The sequence below is a fragment of the Elaeis guineensis genome, chromosome 16 (assembly GCF_000442705.2).
Source record: "Elaeis guineensis isolate ETL-2024a chromosome 16, EG11, whole genome shotgun sequence".
In the NCBI taxonomy this organism is placed as follows: Eukaryota; Viridiplantae; Streptophyta; class Magnoliopsida; order Arecales; family Arecaceae; genus Elaeis; species Elaeis guineensis.
The window spans coordinates 38,187,291-38,211,069 of record NC_026008.2 but is presented as its reverse complement, the minus strand read 5'-3'; the positions used below and the strand labels follow the sequence as shown (position 1 = coordinate 38,211,069).

The following is a 23,779-nucleotide window of genomic DNA, read 5'->3' as shown; positions in this document are numbered from 1 at the left end:
CAAACAAGTTTTAGCTGTCCTAGATGTGGATTTGGAAAAATATGTGGGTATATCTCTGGATGCATCCTGACCGACAGACCTATGGGTCTAGATCAAGGCATGGACTGGGACCTGCGTTTGCAGGTCGTGGGGACAGCTTAGTTTTGATGATTATTTTTATTTAGATTTTATTTTTTTATGAATATCTTTCTAAAAATTTAATTTTATAAAAATATTTTTAAAATTTATCTCACGATTTAATTTTTTTTGACTCACAATTGATGTGGGATTATTGGTGTTCTCCATATTATTAGAATCATAACAGAGTCTTTCAGTTAAGGAGGATTCCGATGTGTACAGTCCGAGGAGTCTCAAAGTCAGTCGAGGTGGATCTCAGTCTTAGAGAATCGAGGTAGATTTCGATCCCTATCTGGTGCGGACAACAAAAATTCGGTCCGTTACGTGAGGTATTGTCCGTTTTGATCCATGGGAAGGTATTGTCCGCTTTGATATATGGACTTCACGGTTTTATCCTTTAAATGGTTCTTCACATGAAAAAGATTTTTTTCTCTTTATAAGTGTGAGTTTTTCTTGACTCACAATCGATATGGGACTATTAGCGTCTTCCACATTATTAGAACCACAATAGGGACAAGGGTTCGGTCCGTCACGTGAGGTATTATCCACTCTGGTCCATGGATTTTATGATTTTGTCTTTTAAAAAGCATCTCATGTGAAAAAAATTTTTTTTTTTATAAGTGCGAGTCCCTCTTGACTCACAAATCGATATAGGACAATTGATATCCTTCACGTTATTAGAACCACAACATATATAATATTTTTTTTTTGTATATTCTTATCTTTTACGTATATATCTATGTTATCTAATGTTGTTAAGAAATGAGAAATTCAAACTAAAAATATTTAAAATATTTTTAATTAATATACATGTAAAAAAAATAAAAATTTATATATATTTTTATGAGATTTGAGCACCAGAATAAAACTAATATGAATACAACCAAGGTCATCAAGAAAATAAAATATCCTATTAATATAAATATAATTAAGATAATCAAAAAAAATAAAATATCATAAAATGATGTTAGAGTCCTCTCCGAATCATTCCCTACTATATTTTCTTAATGCTTTGTAGCAAAGAAAATGATCCAGTCAATAGCATTACTTGTCCCATGATATACATAAATAATGTCCAAAGAAGTGCACCTCCTCAGCAATATATATATATATATATATATATATATATATATATATATATATATATATATATATATATATATATATATATATATATATATGAGATAGAGTGATTAGAGAGATGGACCAAAGAGCCCACCACTATGCTGCAAAGGTGATAAGATACTGAAGCCATTTTATTATTCTGCTACTTTCTTCTCCTCCGTACATTTTGAATAAAATTTTTGTATTCGATTTGAAGGTAATTTCATATCAGGAGAGCTAAAACTTAAACTGCTATGAAAAATAAATCAAAAATTATAAAAATAATCAATAGGGTTTACAAATTAAAGTCTGATCTATTGGTGGACCGGGCGTTAAAAATCTCTATTTTTTTCGTATCAGTGTTTCGACGGTACATATTAGCCACCGCGGAGTGCTCCATCAGCTACCAGAGTAGGCACAATCACGAGATAATTATTGATTGCAAGCGAGAAACTGACACGTTCCAGGGAACGGAGACCTTTACCACGTAAGCCGTCCCCACGGCTTTGTCGCATCCGTGGAATATTTTTGGGTACTTTGTCGCATCTATTGATTGGTGGCACGCTGTAGCACGGCACGGAACGGGGGAGAGAGACCGTTCTGATGCACGGCGGTTTCCATCACCACCACGAGAAACCTTCAAAAAGTGATGGGAATCCAACAAAACCATGATGACACTTGGAGAAATCCCTGGAACCTCATCAACTTTGTCCTCTGTCAAGGCAGCGGAATCATGAAAAGAAATGAAAAAGAAACTACTTTTATCGTTGTTTGGATCCTTGAAAGGAATTTTTTTTTTTTTAACCTGTTGTTTGGAACAGGAAAAAAAAAAACAAATAAAGCAATGAGTTCGCACAACTGACCAATAACTATGCCAAGTTTTTCTGCTGGTTCCGCTGCAAGAAGTTTATTAGTAGCCCACGTCATAGTTACTGAATTTTATTCTTATTAAGGTTAAATTGCTAATTAGCAAGGGAAACAGAAATACTGAAACGAAATATGAAGACAAACAGATAAAAGTGGAGGAGCTCCCAGAGCTTTCAAGTGTCGCTATGAGTGGGCATGGGCATTAAGTTGATCCATCCCCAGCATTTATATCTAGAAACTGACATCTTTCACAGTTATCCAATCAAATTATGGAGCGGTAACTCATAGAGTGAGGATTAATCATAGTGAAGGAGTACATCACCTTGGTTTATTTCCAGTTTGAAGGGGATTTTGGTCCCTGCCCAACTTCTGTTTCAGCGTAGGCAGGCTGCAGGCTAAGCAATGATCTTTGGAACAAGCTAACAACATATTATGAACCACTACATATTCTGAAATTATGTGATCTTGGTCTGAAATTTTAGCTTATCAGAAGGGGAAAAAGCCATAGAGTTTTTATATTTCATTTTGCTTCTTAGAAACGAAACAATTAGACTTCCAAAATTTCAAGAAAAAATTAAGGTTCATTTTCCCAGAGTTCTCTTGGCATCGAGACAAGCCCAACAAACGTAAACTCCTGCATGCGCACAATTACATCAGAAAAACTCCATCTGATATAATTATGTGAACAACTCCAACTCATGTACTAAAATTTTCTCCATTTTTTTTTTTTTTTTTTTTGTTCAATAATCAGAGAAGCCTCTCTGGCCACTGCTGGAAGACTCTACACTCTTCTTAATTTAAGCCCTTAAAATATGGGCTCTCCTTCTCACTCTCTACATCTCTCATTCTACTAGTACACATACTAGTAGCCAGCAACCACAGCATGAACGTTGCGTGAGTTTGGACGAATAATAAGGCTTGGCTTGCGCTTCATCGTCGACGATACCGAGGAAGAAGAGTTCTTGAGAGGAGGAGGAGAAGAAGAAGAAGAGGAGAAGAAATTTTTTCGGTTATTCTCCAAGGCCTCATCCATCTCCATCTGCTCCTCCCTACACTCCTCGCTACAAAACGGCGCATCCCCTCTGTAACATCCAACCAAAAAATAAAAAGAACCAATTTTGAGTAATTATGGTTGGCTTCTGCTGTGGTTGTAGCAGTTTAATTTGTTTTCTGAGTGAAATGATGAGATGATAACGTTGTGTTTACGTCTAACCTGTACATGAAAACGTTGTCGTTGGCAGCGATGGGCTTCTTGCAGAGAAAGCAGGCATCGAGGAAGTGGTGGCCGCCGGCGCTGGCGCCGGAGATGGACTCGCAGAAGAACCTGGGCGTTTCCCGGTCGCTGCCCCTCCACCGGCGGCGGGCGAGAGAGGAAGGGGTGTAGGGGAAGCTGGATGGGTTGGCGTCCGATCCAGAGAAGCTGGAGGAAGCGTTGAGGGATGATGAGAAGGATGAAGAGGATGAGAGGGAGGAGGAGGTGTCCATGGTGGTGATCAGAAGATGGAGAGGAGATGTGGAAATATATTTCTCTTTGCTTTTTGCTTTTTGGTTTGAGGAGTGGTTGGGTTGGAGGAAGGTGGGGAGGAGTTATAAAAGAGTGGGGAAAGAGGAGGGGGGCCGGGGTGTGTGGTTTGTTGAGAGAGGGACAAACGAGGAATGGGCGAGGCTTCGTTAAACTGTGGGTGGAGGTTGGAAGCAATGGGAAATCCGCTGGCTGGGAAAACATGACAGCATCCGGGTTTGTGAGGAAAAGGAAAAAAAGTTGGAAAGTGCTGCTACTTTATTTGGATGGACAGGGACCTTTTTCTCTGTGCCTGTGCGTGTGCGCTTTTCTTTTTTTTTTTAATTATATCTTAAGTTTTTGAATTATATCAATTTTTTTAAATAATTTTTAAATTATAAAATTATAATTTTTGATTTTTGACATTTTTAAACAACCTTAATGTTATTATAAGTTTTTGATTTTTAATTTTTGATCGATTTTTGATAATTTTCTTTCATTGATTTAAATATTTTTCGTTGAATCGATACTTATATGATCATTTTTTGAAGGGATGACACTGACATACTTACGTGATAAAGTATGGATCGTAAAGCAATAAAAAAAAAAAGAATGAAAATGACTCAGGAGTCTTCTCCATCCTTCCGACATACCCCTCCAACCGCACACCTATCGTACCCCCATCTACTTTGGTGCACCCTCACTCCCCCTGCCTGCCTTGATGTCCACCCCACCGCACCCCCTTCGACTGCACCCCCACCCATCCCGACATCGGTGTGTTGTGCACTGGTGCCCCGGCTCCGCTCCTATGTGCCCCGTGCTTCCACTCCCCGATACACCCCACCCCATCTCTCATCACTGTCGGTGGGTTCTACGCCCCCCCTATTGGCTCAATAGGGTGGGAGGCTTGGAGCGACGAAACAAGAAAGCTTAGACGACGTTGGAGGAATGGGGAAGCTTTTTTTTTTTTTTCATTTTCAGGATGTAGGCGGTGGCGGGAAGGGGGCTCGGCAGGAGGCAAAGAAGGAGAAAAGGGGGCAGCAGTGGAGGGCGAGGGGCGGCCGATCTAAAGGTGGGGCAGGGTCGGGGGTGGAGAGGGGTGGCGACTACGATGGAGAGGGACGACAGGGGGCTGGCTATGGTGGAGAGGGACGGTAAGGGGGTGGAGACAGGCATCGAGGGTGGGGGCTACGACGGAGAGGGACGGCAAGGGCGGCGGAGACGGGCATTGGTGGTGGGGAGGGGGGTGGGGCCTATGATGGAAAGGAGCGGCAAAGGGGGCATGCGGCGGCATGAGCACAGGGTGGGGGGTGGCCGAGGGGTCTGCAGTGGAGAAGGGCAGCGACGTAGTCGTGGGATGTTGTCCAAGTACGACTATCCAAGAGGGAGATTGATTTTGATGATTTCAAAATATTGAGTATAGATAATACTAATTATGTGTTTCAATTATGATTGTAGGAGTTTTCGGATGCTTAAATTAAAAAATTCATCTGTAGAAAAGATCTCCTTAAATTGATAAGCCAAAGCCTTCAAAGAACAAGGTTTCATAAGTTTGGATGGCTCAATATGAAGAAAAATAATATTGGAAGGTTTTGAATCGATTTTGAAAGGTTTTGAGTTAATTCCGACATATTAGCATGCTTGGCACGCAAACTCAGTCGACCCAATGAAGACTGAGCCGACCTAGTCTAAGTGGATACAGAAAATTGAAAGTTGAAATTTCAGAACTTCAGATTGAGCTGATCCAATACTTAGTCAATCCAGTAAAAAACTAAAGAAAAATTGAGCTGACCCAGTACTTAGTTGATCCAGTAAAAAATTTAGTCGATCCAGTTACTGTAGATGACTGTAACAGCTAGTTTTCAGAACTTTAGCTTTTTGCCCCTAATCAGTTCCAATGCTAGAATCCTTCTCCAGCTATTGTCAAATCAATTTAAAGGTAGATAATCAAAAAGAAAAGAAGAAAAGTGGATTAAAAGAAGAAATTATTCTAATTTAAGAGCTCCATTGAATATCCAAGAAAAAGAGAAAAGAGAAGGATTCAAGCACTGATTTAAAAGGGCATTCAAAAGCTATCTTCTACAAAGCATCTTCTCAGCATTCTAAGAAGAGTTTTTAAACTTCAAAAGAGCATGATTCAGCCTCTTCTACGCGTTTCAAAAAGAGTTCCTTTTTAATTTTTCTTTTGTGCTGAATTTGTATTTTTGTTTCTTTACAAATTTTTTGGAAGAAAGAAACTTGGGGTTAAGGCTGGTCCAAGTTCGAAATTGGATATTGTATGGTTGTGGTTGGTGAGTCAAGGTTACAATCAACTGGATTAATAGTGAGTTCGGATAATTATCGGTGTAGAATTTTGGTTAGTGATCCCAAAAAAATTAACTGAATTTATTTGTGAGTTCAAAAAAATAAATACACTATAATCAAAGGAGGATTATAGTAAAATTTTCAAGAAAGGTTTGGGCAGTGGACGTAGGAGCGGATGGCTCCGAACCACTATAAATCTTGTATGTTTGTGTTGTGCTTGCTTTTTTGCCTTAGTTTCTTACATTATTTGTTTTCATCTCTTGCAGAGCAACTTATATGTTTTATTTCCACTGCTACGTATTGTAATCACCACACAATCATTCAAGTTAGAAGCACATACTTGTTAGAATTTTAATTTGATTAAAAATTTTAAAATATCCAATTCGTCGTCCCCCCTCTTTGATAGCTTTACATAGGCAACAATTGCTATCAGAGCAGGTACTCTGATTTTTTAGAATTAAAGATCTTATGGCTGATCCATTTGATTATTTATTGGATGGAGGACACTCAACTATTAGACCTCCTTTTTTCAATGGCATTAATTACACTTATTAAAAAATTAGGATGAAAATTTTTATTCAAGCATAAGACTATGACATGTGGAGTATCATACTTAATGATCCTCACACACCCACAATGATTGTCAATAATATGTGTATGCCTAAATCCAAAAAAGATTGGAATGCAAATGACAAAAGGATGGCTCAATTAAATGCTAAAGCCATCAATATTTTTTATTGTTCTTTAGATGTATATGAGTTTAATAGAATATTAACTTGCATATCGACTAAACGATTTGGAATAAATTAGAAGTAACTCATGAGGGAACAAGCCAAGTTAAGGAATCTAAAATTAATTTGCTTGTTTATAAATATAAATTATTCAAAATGAAACCACATGAGTCTATTTCTGATATGTTCACCAAATTTATGAATATTATTAATATTTTGAATGGTCTTGACAAAATTTATACTAATCATGAACTTATGTGCAAGGTTTTGAGGTTTTTGCCAAAGGAATGGAAAGCAAAGGTGATGGTAATTCAAAAAGCTAAAGATCTTATCAAGTTATCCCTAGAAGAGCTCATTGGTTCACTCACAACACATGAGTTGAACATGACATAAAAGGAGGAAGAAGAGGAGCCTAAGAAAAAGACTATTGCTTTCAAATCCACCACCAATCTTGAAGGAAGCGATAAGTCGGAGGAAGATAAAGAAGAAGAAAGTGAAAAGGATGATGAGAACATGATTCTACTTTCAAGAAAGTTCAAAAAATTTCTCATAAAGAAAAGCTTGAAGAAGAAGGATGATGAAGAGAAAAGATAAAAAAAAAATTACATGCTACAATTGCAACAAGAGAGGACATTACACGTCGGATTGTTCTTTGCTCAAGAAGCACCCCAAAAGAGCAAAAAAAAGAGCAATATTAAGGATTTGAAGAGATAGTAATACTTCAAGCTCCAATGAGGAAGAGAAAACGGCAAATATTTGTCTTATGGCTATTGAGGATGAGGTAAACTCTGAAAATTCTTTTCAATTTATATTTGATGAATTATTAGAAGCTTTCAATGATTTAATGGATGAATTTAAAAAGTTAAGGCTGAAAATAAAAACTTAAAAGATCAAATCTTCTTTTGACAAATGAAAAGAGCAAATTATTGATATAAAAAAAATATATTTTGAATGCAAGAAATGTTTTAGCTAAAAAAAGGATATACTTTTTGAATCTGAAAAATCATTAGTTGAAGAAAATAAAAAATTGAAAGAAGAATTTAAAAAGTTAAAATTTTTTGTTAATGATAAAAAAAATTATTAAAATCTCTATTGGAAGAAAATAAAAAATCAAGAAATGAAATTGAAGATTTAAAGCTCATGCTTGAAAAATTTATTTATGGATCATAAAAGCTTCAGACGATTTTAAATAATCAAAAGGCTGTTTTCAATAAAGCTAGAATTGGATTTAATTACTTAAGAAAGTAAAAATTTGTTAAGAATATGTTCACAAGAATTTCACTTAAAAATTACTCAATTAAATACTTTAAATGTAATCAAATTAACCATAAAATTTTAAAATACAATATTAAAAGAATTAGCCATATATTAGTCAAACAAATTTAGGTTCTAAAAGGAATCATGTGCTCTAACCTCCATGGATCCAAAATGTCTTAGGTATCAAAAGTTAGAAAATAATTTTTGCAGGTAGACCAAGCATCCAATTAAGTAAAAATAGCTAATTCTTATAGATGGATGGCTTGAAATTGAAAAAATGGGTGATGATGTTTAGTAAAAGCTAAATTTTCTTTACATCATACTATCATTGATTATTGATTTTGATGATTTGTTAATGTGGATAATGATCTTATTTTATGAGTTAAAAATTTTGGATATATTATTTATTTGTATACTCTCTTAATATTTTATATCATACTATTTTGATTGTTAATTATTTGAGAAATCTAAATTAAGATAAGCTTGATTGTATAAGATCTTATTTGGATATGAAACTTATAAATTAGTTTCTAACATGCTTATAAGTAATATTAAAATTTGCATATCAAGATAAGACATACATTCATAAAAGATTATATGTTTGATTGATGTGTATGCTATACTTATTAGATTTTTGAATGTTTTTTTTATTATCTTATATAAATCTTTTTTGAAATTAATTTGGTACTTACTTGAGTGAATATTATGTGCATGATAGATACTTGAATTAATCAAATATTTAGTTTAATACATAATCCACTCAATTGATACTTATTAAATCTTACTTAATTTTGAATGGCTTTGTTTGCAAAAAAAAAGGGAGAGAAAATTTGATAAATGGAGAAAACAAATCAAGTTTTATTGAAATCTTGTCATAATGTAATATTTTTTATAATATGATATAAATTTAAATATGAGATATAAAATTCAATAAGGATTAATTTAATTATGTCAAGAGTAAGCAAGGAATGAAACTAAGAAATTTGGCATATAATAAGGGGGAACAAATTTTGAATGAAAAGTAAACTCAATTAACTATAATTTTAAAGGAGAGCTTGATGTTTTGAATTGTTAAAGAAAAATTTATTTTGTTGATTACTTCTTTTTAAGTTATCCTTTTTAATGATGTCAAAAAGGAGGAAAGAAATGGTGAGTATATGCTTAAAGGATTAATGCTTAAGATACTTATTAACTTGATGATTGATACATTCTTTAATATGAGTATATATAAAATATATAATAAATTAAAGATTAATTAAAAATATACATGAAATAAAAATTCATAAGTATTTATTCTATCACTTCATGATTCAATTTGATTGAAATATATTACTTATTTTTATTGTACATATACTCAAAGTTTTGTTATCATCACAATCAATCTTTGGGTCAATACAGAAGGAAAAAGAGATCGTTAGGGAAGAGAGAGAGAGATTTTTTATTTTTTTATTTAAGATCAGTATTGATAACTGCCATATAAGCATCGATGACTGCCGTATAAGATTTTCGGTACAAAAAAGATGTCGAAAATGGGTGAAGGACAACATTAAAACGGTTCATAAAGTTCGAAGACCAAAAGTTATGATTTTGTAATTTAGGAACTATTTAAAAAAATTTGATATAATTTAAGGACCAAAGACATAATTTATCTTTTTTTTTATTTAAAAGATTGGTTACGATTCTACTTAATATGAATAGTTGGTTATAAAAAGGGGAAAAAAAAAAAAGACATCTTGTGACATGCAGAATATTAATTTTATTTTTCATGCATAAGACCTATAAAGTATTATGCATCATCAACCTTAAATCACATGATGGTAACAAAAGCTAGTTACCACAGTGGTATGACTGTCCTGAAATTTTGTATATTCTGATTTTCTAAACTGCTCTCATATCAAAGGAATATAATCATCCACATGTATAAAAAAAAAAAAAAGAAAAAAGCTTATTACATTACTTAGATATTCTTGAAAGCCATGGATTATATTTGGTTTGTAGATGATAAAATGAGGTTAATCAAATTAAATGGATTAACTTTGAAGAAATTTAAGGAATGAGTCGGGATAAACCAGTCCCAGCTTGTTGTTGGAATAGTTTTGTCTTGATTTGTCTATGTTAATTTGAATAAACATAAAAAGGATGGTGCTAACTGTACACCAATTTTTTTTTTGGAAATATCTCTTACATCTCATTTAACCTCCCTTGAGTCATATATAAATAAATGTTATGTTGAATAATAAGAAGATTTATTTCATACTATCTCTCGTAGTATAGTTGTTTTTCCGGTAACAACTATGCAATATTATTTTTCTAGATTAGCCAAAACTAAGACAAAGGAAGGATCAACCAAAGTTTCTGATGTCTAATATCCAATGACTTTATTAACTCGATTAATTTGTACCTAGCCCTCTCAGAACTAATATTAGAATCAAATTGTAAAGTAAATTACTATTTTATTAAAAAATATTAATCTTATTTTTAGGACATCAAACAATAGTTAACATCTCAATTGTTTTTAATCTATTTAACATTTGACATTTATTATGATACTAAAGAACTTTAGTTCATCAAAATGTTCTTATACTAATTAAGATAGTTGATGCATCCAGAGTTAAAACATTCTTTTTACCTATTCTATTTTTTCCCTTAAAAAAATAATTAGGATGGGTAAAAACCTAGTTGTAAACCATCCTCCAAATTGTTGAAACTTAGAGGAAAAGGAATGAGAAGAAAGATTGGCTAGAACATTTAGCCATCTACCCACTCTCGTTGTCCATTTTCTACTCATTCAGATCTCATGACTTCCAGTAAAATTTATATTTCATTCAATTTACATGATTATGACCCTCTTAGCTCCATTCAAAAAAAAAAAAAAAAACTACAGCTGAGATTGGTGGCACCTTCGTAGTTTAGTCCATATCCAAGCCTCCAATCTTAATCCTGACGACCCGAAACCAACTGCAGGAATCCTGGTTCCCTTGACCAGTGGATGCGTCCGCTACGTCGCTCTCTTTTTTATTTTTTTACCCGCGTCACTTCTCTTTCCACCGGCAGCAGCCGGCTCACCATCCGAAATTTCCCGGTCACTTTTTTACTCCGAGGGATGTCGTCATTCCTCCCCGTACGTGGGAATTTGTCCGTTGGCGAGACGGTTTTTTCCCAATGGTGGGGCCCATGCTGACTCACGTGTGGCGACATGCAATCATAGCGGACATGGGAGATGCTCATGAACACCCACTTCGTTCTCACCCGCTCACACGCTTTCGTACAATGGATTAAGGCAGGGTTTGGATTAGTGAAGCGGTTGCGTTAAGTAAGATTCAAGAAAGACTCCATAGATACATATTCACACGCATAGATTTTTGTTAATTTTATGAAAAAATTTAAATTACTGAAGTAGTAAAATGTTCTCTTGGATGATCGTTTGAGTTTAACTAGATTATCATTCTCTTGCCTTCATCACCAGTGACAAGTATAATCTTAAGTGTGTAATATCAAAAGCTACATATGTATCTTCATATTGATAGGTGCAAATTTTCTAAGATAAGTATCTATGTTTATCTAAAAAATAAATGCATGATAGTTGGGTAAAATTGTAATTGTTGTTAAGAAAATTTGATGCAGGATATATAATGCAAATGCAAGAAAAAAATGGTGGTGGTCAAGAAAAGAATCAAATGACCATAATGAAAAAAAAGGCAAAACTTAAAGATGCAAGATCTTTTAGATACATGATTTTGGAAGGTGATTATTTTTTGAGACTTCACTTCATGATTTCATTAGTGTTTATACCACCATCAAGATTAGCTTGATTAGAGATGAGCCAAATCATAACTTGTCACATCGATACTTAAAAAATTGGCGAAATGGCTCCTTGCAAGCCCACTGTCACTTCTTTGAAAAAAGGTATATAATATCGAGATGGTAAAATGAATAGTTATTTAAAAAATTTAGCTAACTACTCTTGTAAATTAGATCAAGACCCCAAATGACGCACCAATTTTCTTCCACGATGTTGGACCAAGTCTATTCATACAAAGGATGGGAATATCTTGTGCTATTTAAAATGCTCTCTCGGACTTAAAAAAAATGATTCATACATGCAAATAAGCTCTAAAATGAATTTGATGCGACGCAGATTTTTTTTTTGCATGAGAGAAGCATTCACCTTCCTTAGAGCAAATCCATAAGTTTATACAAATAGATGAATAAAAAAATTTCTATCAGTAGATTCAATATCACAAGATGCAGTCGGAAGAAAGAAGAAATAAAATAAGAAACACAATATAAATACGTATATCGACCTCAAGTCTATCTCCACGGAGTGTGCAAGTTTCACTATGAGAGAATAAAATAAAATCAATATAAGAAAAACTCACTATTCAACTTTTGTACAAGAGTCTCTCAAAAAAATATCCCAAAATCCTTATAAAAACTATTTGAAACATCTGTTGAAGCCTTTCTGTACCTCCAAAACATCACCGACTCTCCAACACAAAAAAATGGTTCGTCAATCGGAGTTTTATAAACTCCAAAAACTTCAAAATACTGTTTTAGTAGGAAACAGAGACAATCAAACCTAGAATCATCTGTGACCGTCCGATCATAACCGGCTCACATCAGAGTCGTCTGATTGCACAAAACAGTCTCTGATCAAGTTTGATCAAACTCAGAATCGTCCTCAACCGTTCGATCATGATCGGTTGCGATTTGGATCCTCCGATAGTGCAAAAAGCAGTCTGAACCGTGCGTGGACCGCGACTTCGGTCCACGTGGCTCCCATGGACCGCCAACACCCCGCGACCATGGTGGACCGCACGGGGACGCTGGCCTGGGTGCCTGCGTGTGCTGGGCTAGCCCACGCACACACTCGTGCTGGGCCTGCCTGGGCCGCGTGCGCCTGTGCACGTGCCTCCATCGAGCCCGATGGCACTCCATCGGTCCCCGCCGGCCCGCTACCGACCTCGCCAGCCGTCGCCGCCTAATGCACCGTGCCATCTTCTTTCGTACAAATCTCCTCTGTCTAGACTCCATTTGGACTGTTCTTGGACTCGTTAAACTCCATTCGTCATCTTGGACCTCGCTATGGGCTCAATGTGGATCGAATTTTAAGGCATATTTTTTAATAATCTCCATCTTGACTCGATATTCGGCTTCCACCTGTCTTTGAGAGCCTGTGATCCGTCTCACCCCTATGCCTGCTGTCTCATGGATAGACAAACGTGGGAGTTGAGCCAGACCGCTCGATCCCACCTCCATCATGGGCTATATTCACTCTGACCAAAGATCTGCTCGGGATATCATCATGCGGCAATAGGAATCTCACCCTGTGACATCGCCTCTCATCTTTCCGAGTCTCCTATCTCGTGCCTGATCCACCTCCATCTGAAGCTCTATCTCGTTCTGGGCTCCTCCTCATTCCTGAAGCTCCACCTCACTCTGGACTCTTCCTGGCTTCTGAAGCTCCATCTCGCACTAGGCTCTCCACCAGGTAGTAATGTCCTCTCATCCTCTTTTTTTCCTCTAGAATAATCCTATCACCGTATAGTACTTTCAGGATTCTTCCATCAACTACCGTCCTATAGACTCTCGAGTCCAGTTTGCTCAGTGAGATAAGATTCTGTTTGAAATCAGGTATGTATCGGATCTTCCCCAATCTCCTCACTGCACCATCATGTGTCTTCCGACTGACCGTCCCAATGCCTCTAATCGCACAGCTCGATCCATTCAGTATATAAACAGTGTCCTTATTGCTCTCCAGAGAGTCAAACTGCTCATCTCTGCAATATACATGATAGGTGTATGCAGAATCTAAAATCTACTGTTGGAAAGAAGTAGATACCTCGTCAGATATCTCCAGAACATCACTTTCTGAGTCACTACTGGTCGTCGCTGCAATAGCCCTCATCCGATCCCTGAGTTAAGGGCAATATCTGATTAGATGTCCCAACTCATCACACCAGTAACATTTGATCTTGCTTAAGTCTTTCATCCTGGATTTGGACCGCCCTCATCGTGATCTCCTGTCGCTCTGTCTGCCGCCTTCTGCTCCTTCAGAAACCACCAAAGTTGAGTTGCTGCCTGAGCTCGAAGCTGGGTTCTCTCTCTTGAGAACCTCATTCTGGAGAATTACCGTGGTGACCTCGTCCATCTTGATGGTGCTCTTCCCCACTGGAAGAGCAGTCACCTAGGACTCGTATGAAGGGAAAAGCGACGCTAGCAAAACTAGTGCCTTGGTCTTCTTCTTAACTTTCTCGCCAATACTGAGGAAGTCGGTGAGAATCTTCTGGAAGTGGCTGAGATGCTCTTGCACACTCTATCCCTCAATCATCTGCAGCTAGTAGAACTGCCTCCAGAGAAAAAGAGTGTTGGTGAGAGACTTCGCCATGTATAACTCCTCGAGCTTCGACTATAGCACTGTCGGAGAAATCTCGTCAAGCATATGGATCACCACTTCATCTGCTAGGTACATACAGATGGTACTCACTGCCTGCATCTGGAGCCGCCTCCAATCCTTTACCTTCACGATGATCGACTTCTCCTCGCACAAGAGAGCATTGATTAACTCTTGCTGGATGAACACGTCCTTCACCCTTGCCTGCCACAAAGAGAAATTACTCTTTCTATCAAACTTGTTGATCTCCATCTTGATTGTGCTCGTCTTCTCTATCTTCTATCTCATACACCACCGTTGCAATCTACGCTGTGGCACTACCTTGCTCTGATATCAATTGTTGCACTAGGATTCGGTACCACAAGGTGTAGCAGGAAGAAAGAAAAAAGAAAATAAGAAACACAATACAAATACATGGATCGACCTCAAGCCTACCTCCACGAGGTGTGCAAGCTTCACTATGAGAGAATAAAACAAAATAAATTCAAGAGGAACTCACCACTCAACCCTTGTACAAGAATCTCTCAAGAAAAAGCCTCAAAATCATCACAAAAGTTCTCTGAAACCTCTGTTGAAGTCTTTCTGCACCTTCAAGACGTCATCAGCTTCCCAACGCAACTGACAACTCGTCAATCAGAGTTTTATAGATTCCAGAAACTCTAAAAAACTGTTATATTAGGAAACAGAGTTTCAATCAAACCTAGAATCATCCGTGATCGTCCGATCTTGACCGGCTCACACTAGAGCTGTCCGATTACACAAAGCCTCTGATCACTCCGAATCATGTCCGGATTGAGTTCCAGCCATCCGATCGTGATCAGCTACGATCTGAACCATAGGATTGTGCAAAAAACAGCTTGAACCATGCATGGACCGCGTGTTCGGTCCACGCCAATCCCATGGATTGCCTAACGCCCCGCGCTCCATGATGGACTGCACAAGGGTGCTGGGTCGCCATGCTTGCTGGGCCGACCCGCGCTGGACCATGCATGCCTGTGCGTGCGCACATCTCCATTGGGCCGATGGTGCCACCGCTGACCTCCACCGGTTCGCCACCGATAGCCGCCATCTCGTACATTGTACCATCTTTTTTTTATACGTATCTTCACTATTTGGATTTCGTTTGAGCTGTTCTTGGATTCATTGGACTCCGTTCATTATTCTATATCTTGTTATGGGTTCAATATGAACTGAATCTTGAGATATATTTTCTAACAATATATAAAAATATAACATACCTGTCCCCACAAGTATTACACCGGCTATTCCCATAAACCCTTGTTCCCGGACCAAATGCGGCCCCACCCACCATGGGGAAACCAAAACTGCTATTTTATTTATTTAAGTACCTCCAGGAACAGTACTATTTTGGCTTTTTACGTGCCTTCCACCATTTACCGATCTCATCCATACATTACACCGTTTTCAACCATAACAGGACGTCACACCCGACGAAACAATAGTTTTTTAACTAAGATGTTCTTGCTATTGTCCCAACTTGCACGACTAGAAAAAACATTCGAGAAGAGCCTTTTTTTTTTTTTTTTTTGGTACAAGCTTACGAGCAGGGCAGCGCTGTAACAGACCAACAGTACACAACTTGCTTCTTCTGTTGACTACTAAGGAGGCAAGTAGTACAATGATGGCATCCAGCAACAGCTAGCAAGTTAGACCATTTCTTGATGCCTTCACACAATTACATAAAGAGCCATGCATACAGGGGCATGACATCTATCATTTGGCTCTACGTGGCTCCATCATTGGTTGGACCGGATCCACAATAGTTCATATGTTATTTTTTTATTTTTTCTTATTAAAAATGAATTTAATATTTTTTTCTCATATTATTCTATATTTAACCCTATTTCTCTTGTTCTAAGTACCAAATTATTTGTTATCCACTTTAGACTAGATCTAACCAATAATTCCTCTTCCACATGGTTTGTGGCTTCGGCTCAGCTCTATTGGTTTGATCACCATTGTTGGAAGGTGCATTCCATTGGCATACTCTTTTTAGGGTTCGAATTGTATCTTTCATGCAAAAAAAATAATTGAATTTTTTTTTTTTTTTTGAAACATTGAAATGATTGAACCATATTTTGCACTGATCTCAAAGCACTCGAAACTTCTTTGTACATCTGTATAGGTCTTGAAATGGCTATTGCATGATTTGATAATGGATTCGTATAAAGAAAGTTGAATTCTTCTTTCATGTGAAAGATACAATGCATATCCTGTGTCTTATGAGATCATGGAAGGCATTGCATGTGTTAGGCTTTGGTAAAACTTATAATATCTTATCTTTGGAAAGAAAAAAATTGCTGAAAGAACCCAACTTGTACAAGTGCATTGCATAGTAAAAACATGATACAAGTTTGTTCAAAAGCCGCAAATTAAATATTATAGAGAATCATATGCGATGTCATCACCAGAAATATAAGATTGCCTGAAGTCTTAAATGCTAATAGGAGCACCGATATTAATACTCGTTCGCCCACCTAAACCTGAGCCCCATAGGCTGTTTCCACTTTCCAAATAATTCTGGTTTTTTCAAAGGAATTTCATAGCCCACGGTAGGAAGCATTAAGCAGTATAATTTTATAATAGTTGTTTCCAAATAAATTTCAGATGGGGTATGAATGCATATAAATAAATTTCAACCCATTAGACAAAGGCTAGAAAACTTTTACATCTGAAAAAGTTCAGTTGACATTTGGTGGCCATTGAATCCAGATCAGTTCAACCAAAAAGAAAAAATCCAGATCAGTTCACAAGCTGGACAGCCCGCCCGGCCCAATCAAGCCCCAAAACATTCAGTAAGTCCTAGACTTGCATTTTGGCCCAGGAAAGCCTGCTTATTAAATGAATTGGGCTGGACTTAGATGCAGAAGCCTGGCCCAAGCCCAATCTGGCTTAGATTTATATAGAAAACTATGCTATATAGCTCAGCTCATTTGTTTGTGCAGGCCATCCAACCCATCTCCTCTGTCTTCTCCATCTTTGGTATGAGCTGCTTGAGCACCGTTAGAGGCTAGGTTAAGGTTAAAAATTCTACGACTCGAGTTTAATATTCGCCTCCTCACCACTCCCTATGTCGCCGCACTCTTCCAAATTCTCTTTCTTGCCCTCGACCGCAGCTATCGCCGGCGATCTAATGAGCCGGCTTAATTTGAATTACATAGATGGCACGTTGGCATAACACTTGGGGTGAAATTTATTAGAAGGTAGTTAGTAGAAGGCAGGTGGTTAAAAGTGGTGATGGGAAGTATATTAAAATTGTGCAACTATAAAGGAGGGATATGGAAGAGTTTGTAGAATGGAGAAAAAGACATCTTTCAAAACAATGAGAACTCCTTTTATTTATTTTGTTCTTTTTATCTTCCTGCCTTAGTTGCTTTTATAGTAGATTTGTAGGAGTAGGTAGCATTCTATAATTTTAAAATTTCTTGAAGTTTCAAGAAAATTCCACCCACCCCAAACTTGGCATATAACACCTCCACCTCTTAGACCCAACCTTCACCTGCATTGGCCCCAACCTCAATCTTCACAACCACATCCAGTCCCTCATCCAATCTGATGACCTCAAGGCTGGATGGTGACCTCGAGTCCACTTCCATCATCACTGTTGCAACATCTTCTCTTCCATCTGACCCCACCCTCTTCAACCTCAATGCTATCATGCCTCCATGCTCTTCTTTGTTGCCTTCACTTACAATGTCCAAAAAGCTCGAAGCTAGAATAGGTATTGGGCTCGGGACTAGGAAATAGGCTCGAAGGCCAAGTCGGGCCGGTCTGGGCTTGATCGTGGCTAATTTTAGTTACATCTTGAGTTAAGTCGGGCCTAAATCCAACTTAGCCTGCCCATTGAATTTTAGGTGATTGCCTTGAGATAATACTAAATTTTTTTTCCTCGGGGAGCACTAAATAACTAGTTCAAACTTTATGATGAAAAACATTCAAAATTTTAATGTTCTCATACTCTATATCCATGCCAGTATAAGAAAGAGAAAATTCATACTAAATATTATATATTAGAAAATAATTTAATAATTCCAAATCAATAAGAGATTATTCAAATTGGAAATAGTTGATAGTATGATCTACACTATTGAAAATTTCTAAAAGATAATATGTTTTCTTGAAGTTTAAAAGGAATCCATTGGTGGTGTATTTTAAGAAGCTAAATGTCGAGAAGCCGAGATGCATTCCACAAGCACATCCATTTATTGAAAAAAATAAATAAATAACATGAACTGTAAAGATAATTCCAATCAACCAACAACAAGATCACATTCGTCTTCGTTGAGAGTCTACATTTGTCTTCTTGTAAATGACGGATGCATGACTAGCAAATTAATATAATCTATGCTTAATTTTAATCACCATGTTGCATGTGGGTTGAGATACAGTGAGGATGATAGCATCACGTTGCTAATCCTTCATGAGTCATGCTAGCTTGTCTATTTATTTATTGATTCTAATTGCCGACAGATGCCTCGTGGATCTTAAAAGAAACATCACTAGTCAATGTCCTAAATTTTTAAGAGAGACGTGTCAAGAACTAGAGTAGAGTCGATGAAAGAATGAGATCAACATGTCATGTCACAAATGCTACAAATATTTGAGTTACCTAGAGACTAAACTTAGGCCCCCTTTGCGCAAATTAGGGGTAGTTATCATCATGGTCGGGCCTTCAATAAAATAAGCGGCATCTTGCCACCATGTTGTTCATCAAGATGGTAATGACTAATGATAACTCACAGTAAGAAATATGTGATCCATTTATAATTTTTTTAAATTGCCTTCGCATATTTATATAATCTCCCACCCAAAAGCTTAGGGAGATGTTTGATGGGGAGAAGTGTTGTTAGGTGCTATCCACCAGTCTCTTTACTTCCGCATTCGGCATCGGCCAGTCCCAAGAGTTTGCTGCTATTTTTCTTTTTTTCTCTGAAGGAGATGGCAAATTAAAGGATGAACATACAATGATACGGATACAAAAATTAATTGAAACGGATATGGCCGGATAAAATCAGATAAAAACATTAAGACACAATCTTACTAAAAGGTAATGTGGGTTGGTTAGATCTACTTGAGGACATGGAAATGACTTAGACCAATTCTTAATAGAATTTGACCATTGGTTTAGGCCTTATTTCAAAAGAAAGATCATTTCTAAGGACCTAAGCCGTGAATATACCAAAATTAACCCAATGTGGCTAACGATCTAGAACCAAATCGGACAAATTGAATAAAAGGGAATATATCTATACCTGGAACTGCAAACTACATCAATGGCATAAACCTATTGCACATAGCCATGCAATTTCATACCCCAAAGCAACTCTAGTTTTACAATTGCTGACTACACCATACCGTCATGGTATATGTTAATTATTGGATTGCGGTTGTAAATCCTTGCACTAACGAAGGTGAAGCCCTCTCATACCAAGGATCCCACTATTATGCTTAACTCTTACATTATTGGGGTCGTTTTTTTTTATTTCTTTTTTCGTTTCTCTTCAAAGTGGCAATTGAGTATTTATAGGGATAGCAATTCTGATTTTTCTGACCGAATTATTTATATCATATTTGGATATATAAATTATGAAAAAAAATTTGAGATACCTATTATATTATATGTACGGTACATAAAAAGTTTATCAGATTACAAATTACTGATTTGATAATTTTGTAATCAACCAACATTCCATATTTTTATTGGTAACAAACCTTTCATATTTGGCAACAGATAATGCGAATGGTATCAATCGATCGTCTGCGCATTATAGCAAAGATCCATTACGTTACCGACGAACCATTATTTGAGATAGACTTCATGCGGTCATCAATCCTCTGAGATATTTTTAGACGCGATACCAACACCTGCTACCCGGTACGACCGACCGCACGGTGGGCGCGAGCCGTGGTCCGCCAGCGGTACCGGGGCCCGGTGCGCGGTATCTTAACTGTGACCCACGTAAGCGGACGCAGGAAGCGGTCGAAAGGCCGCGAGGGTACCCACCGAACGGCTTGGCTTCACTCCCCACACACGAGAAAGAAAGAAAAAAAAAAAAAAAAACAAAAACAAAAACAAAAGCATTTGACCAAAATAAGTGCCAATTATTCTGTACTCTCAACAAAAAAAATAAAATAATTTAACAAAAAAGCCAAAACAGTGGTCTGCTTCAGTATCTTCGCTGTTACTACGGTCTGGTCTATCCTAAATTTCTATTTTTCTATTATTTTTTGTCTGCAAGTTTGTACGGCTGGTGATGGGTTGTGTGAGGCGATGATGAGGGGCCGCAGAAGCGTTTTTTTTTTTTTTTTACTCTTCAGGAGAAGACGACGTGGAGGATTCCGGTGGTGGCGCACTCGCAGACAGGGCAGGACTGGACGACGCCGCCGCCTGCGGTGGTGGAGTCGCAGTCGCGGCAGAGGCAGAGGTGGCGGCAGGGGAGAACCACCACCGACGCCGGCGCCTCCCTGCACGACCGGCACGGCACCGGAGGTGCCCGGTGGGGGTCGACGTGGGCCGACTCGGCGTCCTGGGCCGGCGCGTCGCGGCACACCCTCTCCCTCTCGTCGGCCGCAGCGGCAGTGGCGGCGGCCTGGGCCTTCTGGAGCTGGGCTTGGAGGCCGAAGGCGGCCGCCTGGTTGGCCATGGCCTTGGCCTGCCATGCCAAAGACTCCGCCTTGAGGCGGGCAAGCTGCCCCTCGAGCTCAGTCCCCCGCCTGACCGCCCGGTCCACCTCAGCCTCTTTCTCCTTCAGTGTCCGAGCCACCGCCGCCTCCGCTGCGCACAGCAAAGCCACACAGTGCCTACGCCTCTTCTCCGCCAGCGTCCGGCGGAGCTGCGCTTCCTGCCACCAAAAAAGGAGCCATCTTTAGCAAATTTCCACTGAGAAAACCACAGAAAGTTAAATAGGAGAGACGACAAAGCGCACCTGGGCGCGGAGGAAACGGTCGAACTCCTGCTGGTGTTGGTTGAGTTGGGGAGCGAGGTCGTGGGAGAGAACAGGGGAGAAGAGCGAGGAGGAAAGCTGGGGATTGAATGGGTAGAGTTTCTGGTACTGTTGCTGGTCTTCAAAGGCGACACGGAGGCCGGTGGAGACAAGGGGAGGAGGAGGGGCTCGGAGCTGGGCGAGGCTTATCACCGTTAGGGGGGGGAGAGACGCAGCAGGTGGTGGTCGTAGCGAGAGGACATCGATGGTGTTCCCCTGCGCCGGGCTGGCCATTGGAATGGGCGCCGCTTCCCTTCCTCGCTTCCGTGGATTCCCACAAGCTGCCACCAAACAAAGCCGACCACGTTTAAGAAACAATAAAAGAGAAATCTTTGAAGATAAAACAAGAGGAAAACCAGGCTCAGACCCACCTCCATTGGAGAAGAACACGGCGGATTGATCCGGGAACCCAGTGGGCGCTTGGGAACACTCCACGACCTCCCTCTCCCGCTTGCTTCTGCATGAATCCCCACAGCCATAATTGCATAAAAAACCGAACTTTTGGAACGAGAGCCAAGAAACCCATCAACCGGAGAAGAACGAAGAAACACTCACCGGTTTAGAGGCAGAACGTTGGATGGGTACCGAGCATGAACAGCCATTGCGGAGAGGCGGATTCGTTGAGGAGGGAGAACTGAGAAGAAGAGAGGAAACAGGGCCCAAAGAAAAGGTTTCCCGAATTGTGTCACCAGCGAAGAGCGAGCAAAGTGATGGGCAGGGAGAGAGAGATGCGCTCCAAACGAACGAATCAGTACAAGGATGGACTTCTCCCTCCCTCTCTCTCTCTCTCTCTCGAGCACTGTTCTTTCGCGCACGCACGGACAGGGGAGAGGTAGCTCGGGGCTTTTCCTTCCACTTGCCCTGCGGGCCTTAAAACCAACACGCCATCGCTCCCTTTAGCCTTTTTTCTTTTTTTTTGTTAAGCTAATCATGTTTTTTCCTTAATTGGGGATTTAGATTCAGTGTTAATTAGTGAATATTGCTGAAATAAATTGTAATATGAGAGGTGAAAAGAATGGGGATGATGATGATTTGGGATGAATGCGTCATGGGTGGCTTGGCAGGCGCTTGCCAGCCCGAGGAATATGTGGGATCCTGTTCTTGGTATCCACTTTCACCCTTTTTATTTTTAAAATAAAATATTTTTCTTGTTTAGTGAGCTTTTATTTCCTTCTCTTCTATTTTTTTTTTTTTTGGTTTAAAATATCTTCTACTTGTCCTTAGCAATGAAGGTTGATTCAAAGACTCCCTTTCTTCTTCTTCCTTATCCTAGAAAATAGAGAAGATGAGATTATACCTCCAACCTAATGTTGCTTGGTTGTTAATGCACTTTGATAGCATATATAGTTATATTCCATGGATATATTGAATTTACAGATGTGGTGATGTTTGGGATCCTTTTATATGGGGTAATATTGGTTGGATCTTGTTTGTATCTAGGTAGCCATTTCTAGAAGAAGACAAACGAGGAAAAAGTATATGGAAACATTGGTTTACAATGGTTAATTAGATGATTGGTTAAAAGTAATATCGCAATATTATTTTTCATCGCATTTGCAAATTTTAATATTATTTTTTGTTGCATTTGCACATTCCCTGGGAAGTTATTTTTTTTCAGTACAAGAGGGACAATTATGAATTTGTCAATAAAAATGTTATATTTATGACAAAATGATATAAAATCAATGATTGAGTATGCATTTGAAATATATTTTTTCCATCCACTCTCCTTATTGTCAATAGCTACTATTATCACTGTTAGCCGGTGCATGTGCAAATTAACATCTAGCAAACTGAGACTTGTGCTTGTTGTGTATTTGTTAGTTAGATTCTTTTAAAAATTAAGTTAAGAAGCATTAATACCACCAATTTTTTTAACAATCATTCTATGCATTATATTCACGTTCTTGAAACAATAAAAACAAAGAAATTTTGTTGAACTTATTAGAATTTCTATCGAGTCATTTCCATGGTATATATTAGGAGAAGTTTGAGTTCAAATTAAATTAACTTTGAATGCTATCTAAGCTATAGACATGTCTGAACTGTGATAAAACTAATATCACATGGTTGCCATCTTCTTCCTCTAAGAATGAAGGATGAGCATTATATTATAGGTTATTTACCATTTTTATCGCAATCTTCATTAGCCCCTATACTACCACACTTGTTATTCTCCAAAATAGATGTCTTTTTTTAAAATTGCTTTTCTGATGGTGATAGCAGTTTAGGTAGGCAATGATAGATTTAAAAAATGGAGTTGGAAGGCTTCGATTGACCAAAAGGTTGTGGTGAAAAGGGCACCAACAATCACTAGCTAAATGGAGAGGCATATGAAGGATAAATAACTAATAGAGTTTTCAAAGTGAAGAGCTGGATGGAGATGTTAGCATTGACAATTTTTAGAGAAAAAGGGCCAAAGATGTCCTCAAACGAAAGGGTGGCAGAAAAAATAGGATGTTAGTTTGCTAGACAAGGAAATGAGGGAAAAAAAGTCATG

General features: G+C 38.3%; 2 protein-coding genes across 2 annotated transcripts; both read right to left on the bottom strand.

Moving 5' to 3' along the window:
• Positions 1-2,649: 2,649 nt before the first annotated feature.
• On the bottom strand, positions 2,650-3,680 carry LOC105059598 (uncharacterized). The gene is made up of 2 exons (XM_010942950.4): positions 3,302-3,680; positions 2,650-3,170 (listed from the first exon to the last, which is right to left on the bottom strand). The coding sequence occupies exons 1-2, from the start codon at positions 3,571-3,573 to the stop codon at positions 2,951-2,953; spliced, it is 492 nt and encodes a 163-aa protein (XP_010941252.1). The 5' UTR covers positions 3,574-3,680; the 3' UTR covers positions 2,650-2,950.
• A 16,697-nt stretch (positions 3,681-20,377) lies between these two features.
• Positions 20,378-22,059, bottom strand: LOC105059597 (BOI-related E3 ubiquitin-protein ligase 1). Its single transcript, XM_010942948.4, has 4 exons — positions 21,835-22,059; positions 21,651-21,736; positions 21,223-21,560; positions 20,378-21,138 (listed from the first exon to the last, which is right to left on the bottom strand). The coding sequence occupies exons 1-4, from the start codon at positions 21,879-21,881 to the stop codon at positions 20,611-20,613; spliced, it is 999 nt and encodes a 332-aa protein (XP_010941250.1). The 5' UTR covers positions 21,882-22,059; the 3' UTR covers positions 20,378-20,610.
• Between the last annotated feature and the right edge of the window lie 1,720 nt (positions 22,060-23,779).

Excerpts from the sequence above, each read along its gene's own strand:
- LOC105059597 (XM_010942948.4), bottom strand. The coding sequence starts at position 21,881 with ATGGCTGTTCATGCTCGGTACCCATCCAACGTTCTGCCTCTAAACCG. Across the intron at positions 21,737-21,834 it reads AACGTTCTGCCTCTAAACCG|AAGCAAGCGGGAGAGGGAGG; the intron begins GTGAGTGTTTCT and ends GGATTCATGCAG. Across the intron at positions 21,139-21,222 it reads ACCGTTTCCTCCGCGCCCAG|GAAGCGCAGCTCCGCCGGAC; the intron begins GTGCGCTTTGTC and ends TTTTGGTGGCAG.
- LOC105059598 (XM_010942950.4), bottom strand. The coding sequence starts at position 3,573 with ATGGACACCTCCTCCTCCCTCTCATCCTCTTCATCCTTCTCATCATCC. Across the intron at positions 3,171-3,301 it reads GACAACGTTTTCATGTACAG|AGGGGATGCGCCGTTTTGTA; the intron begins GTTAGACGTAAA and ends TGGATGTTACAG.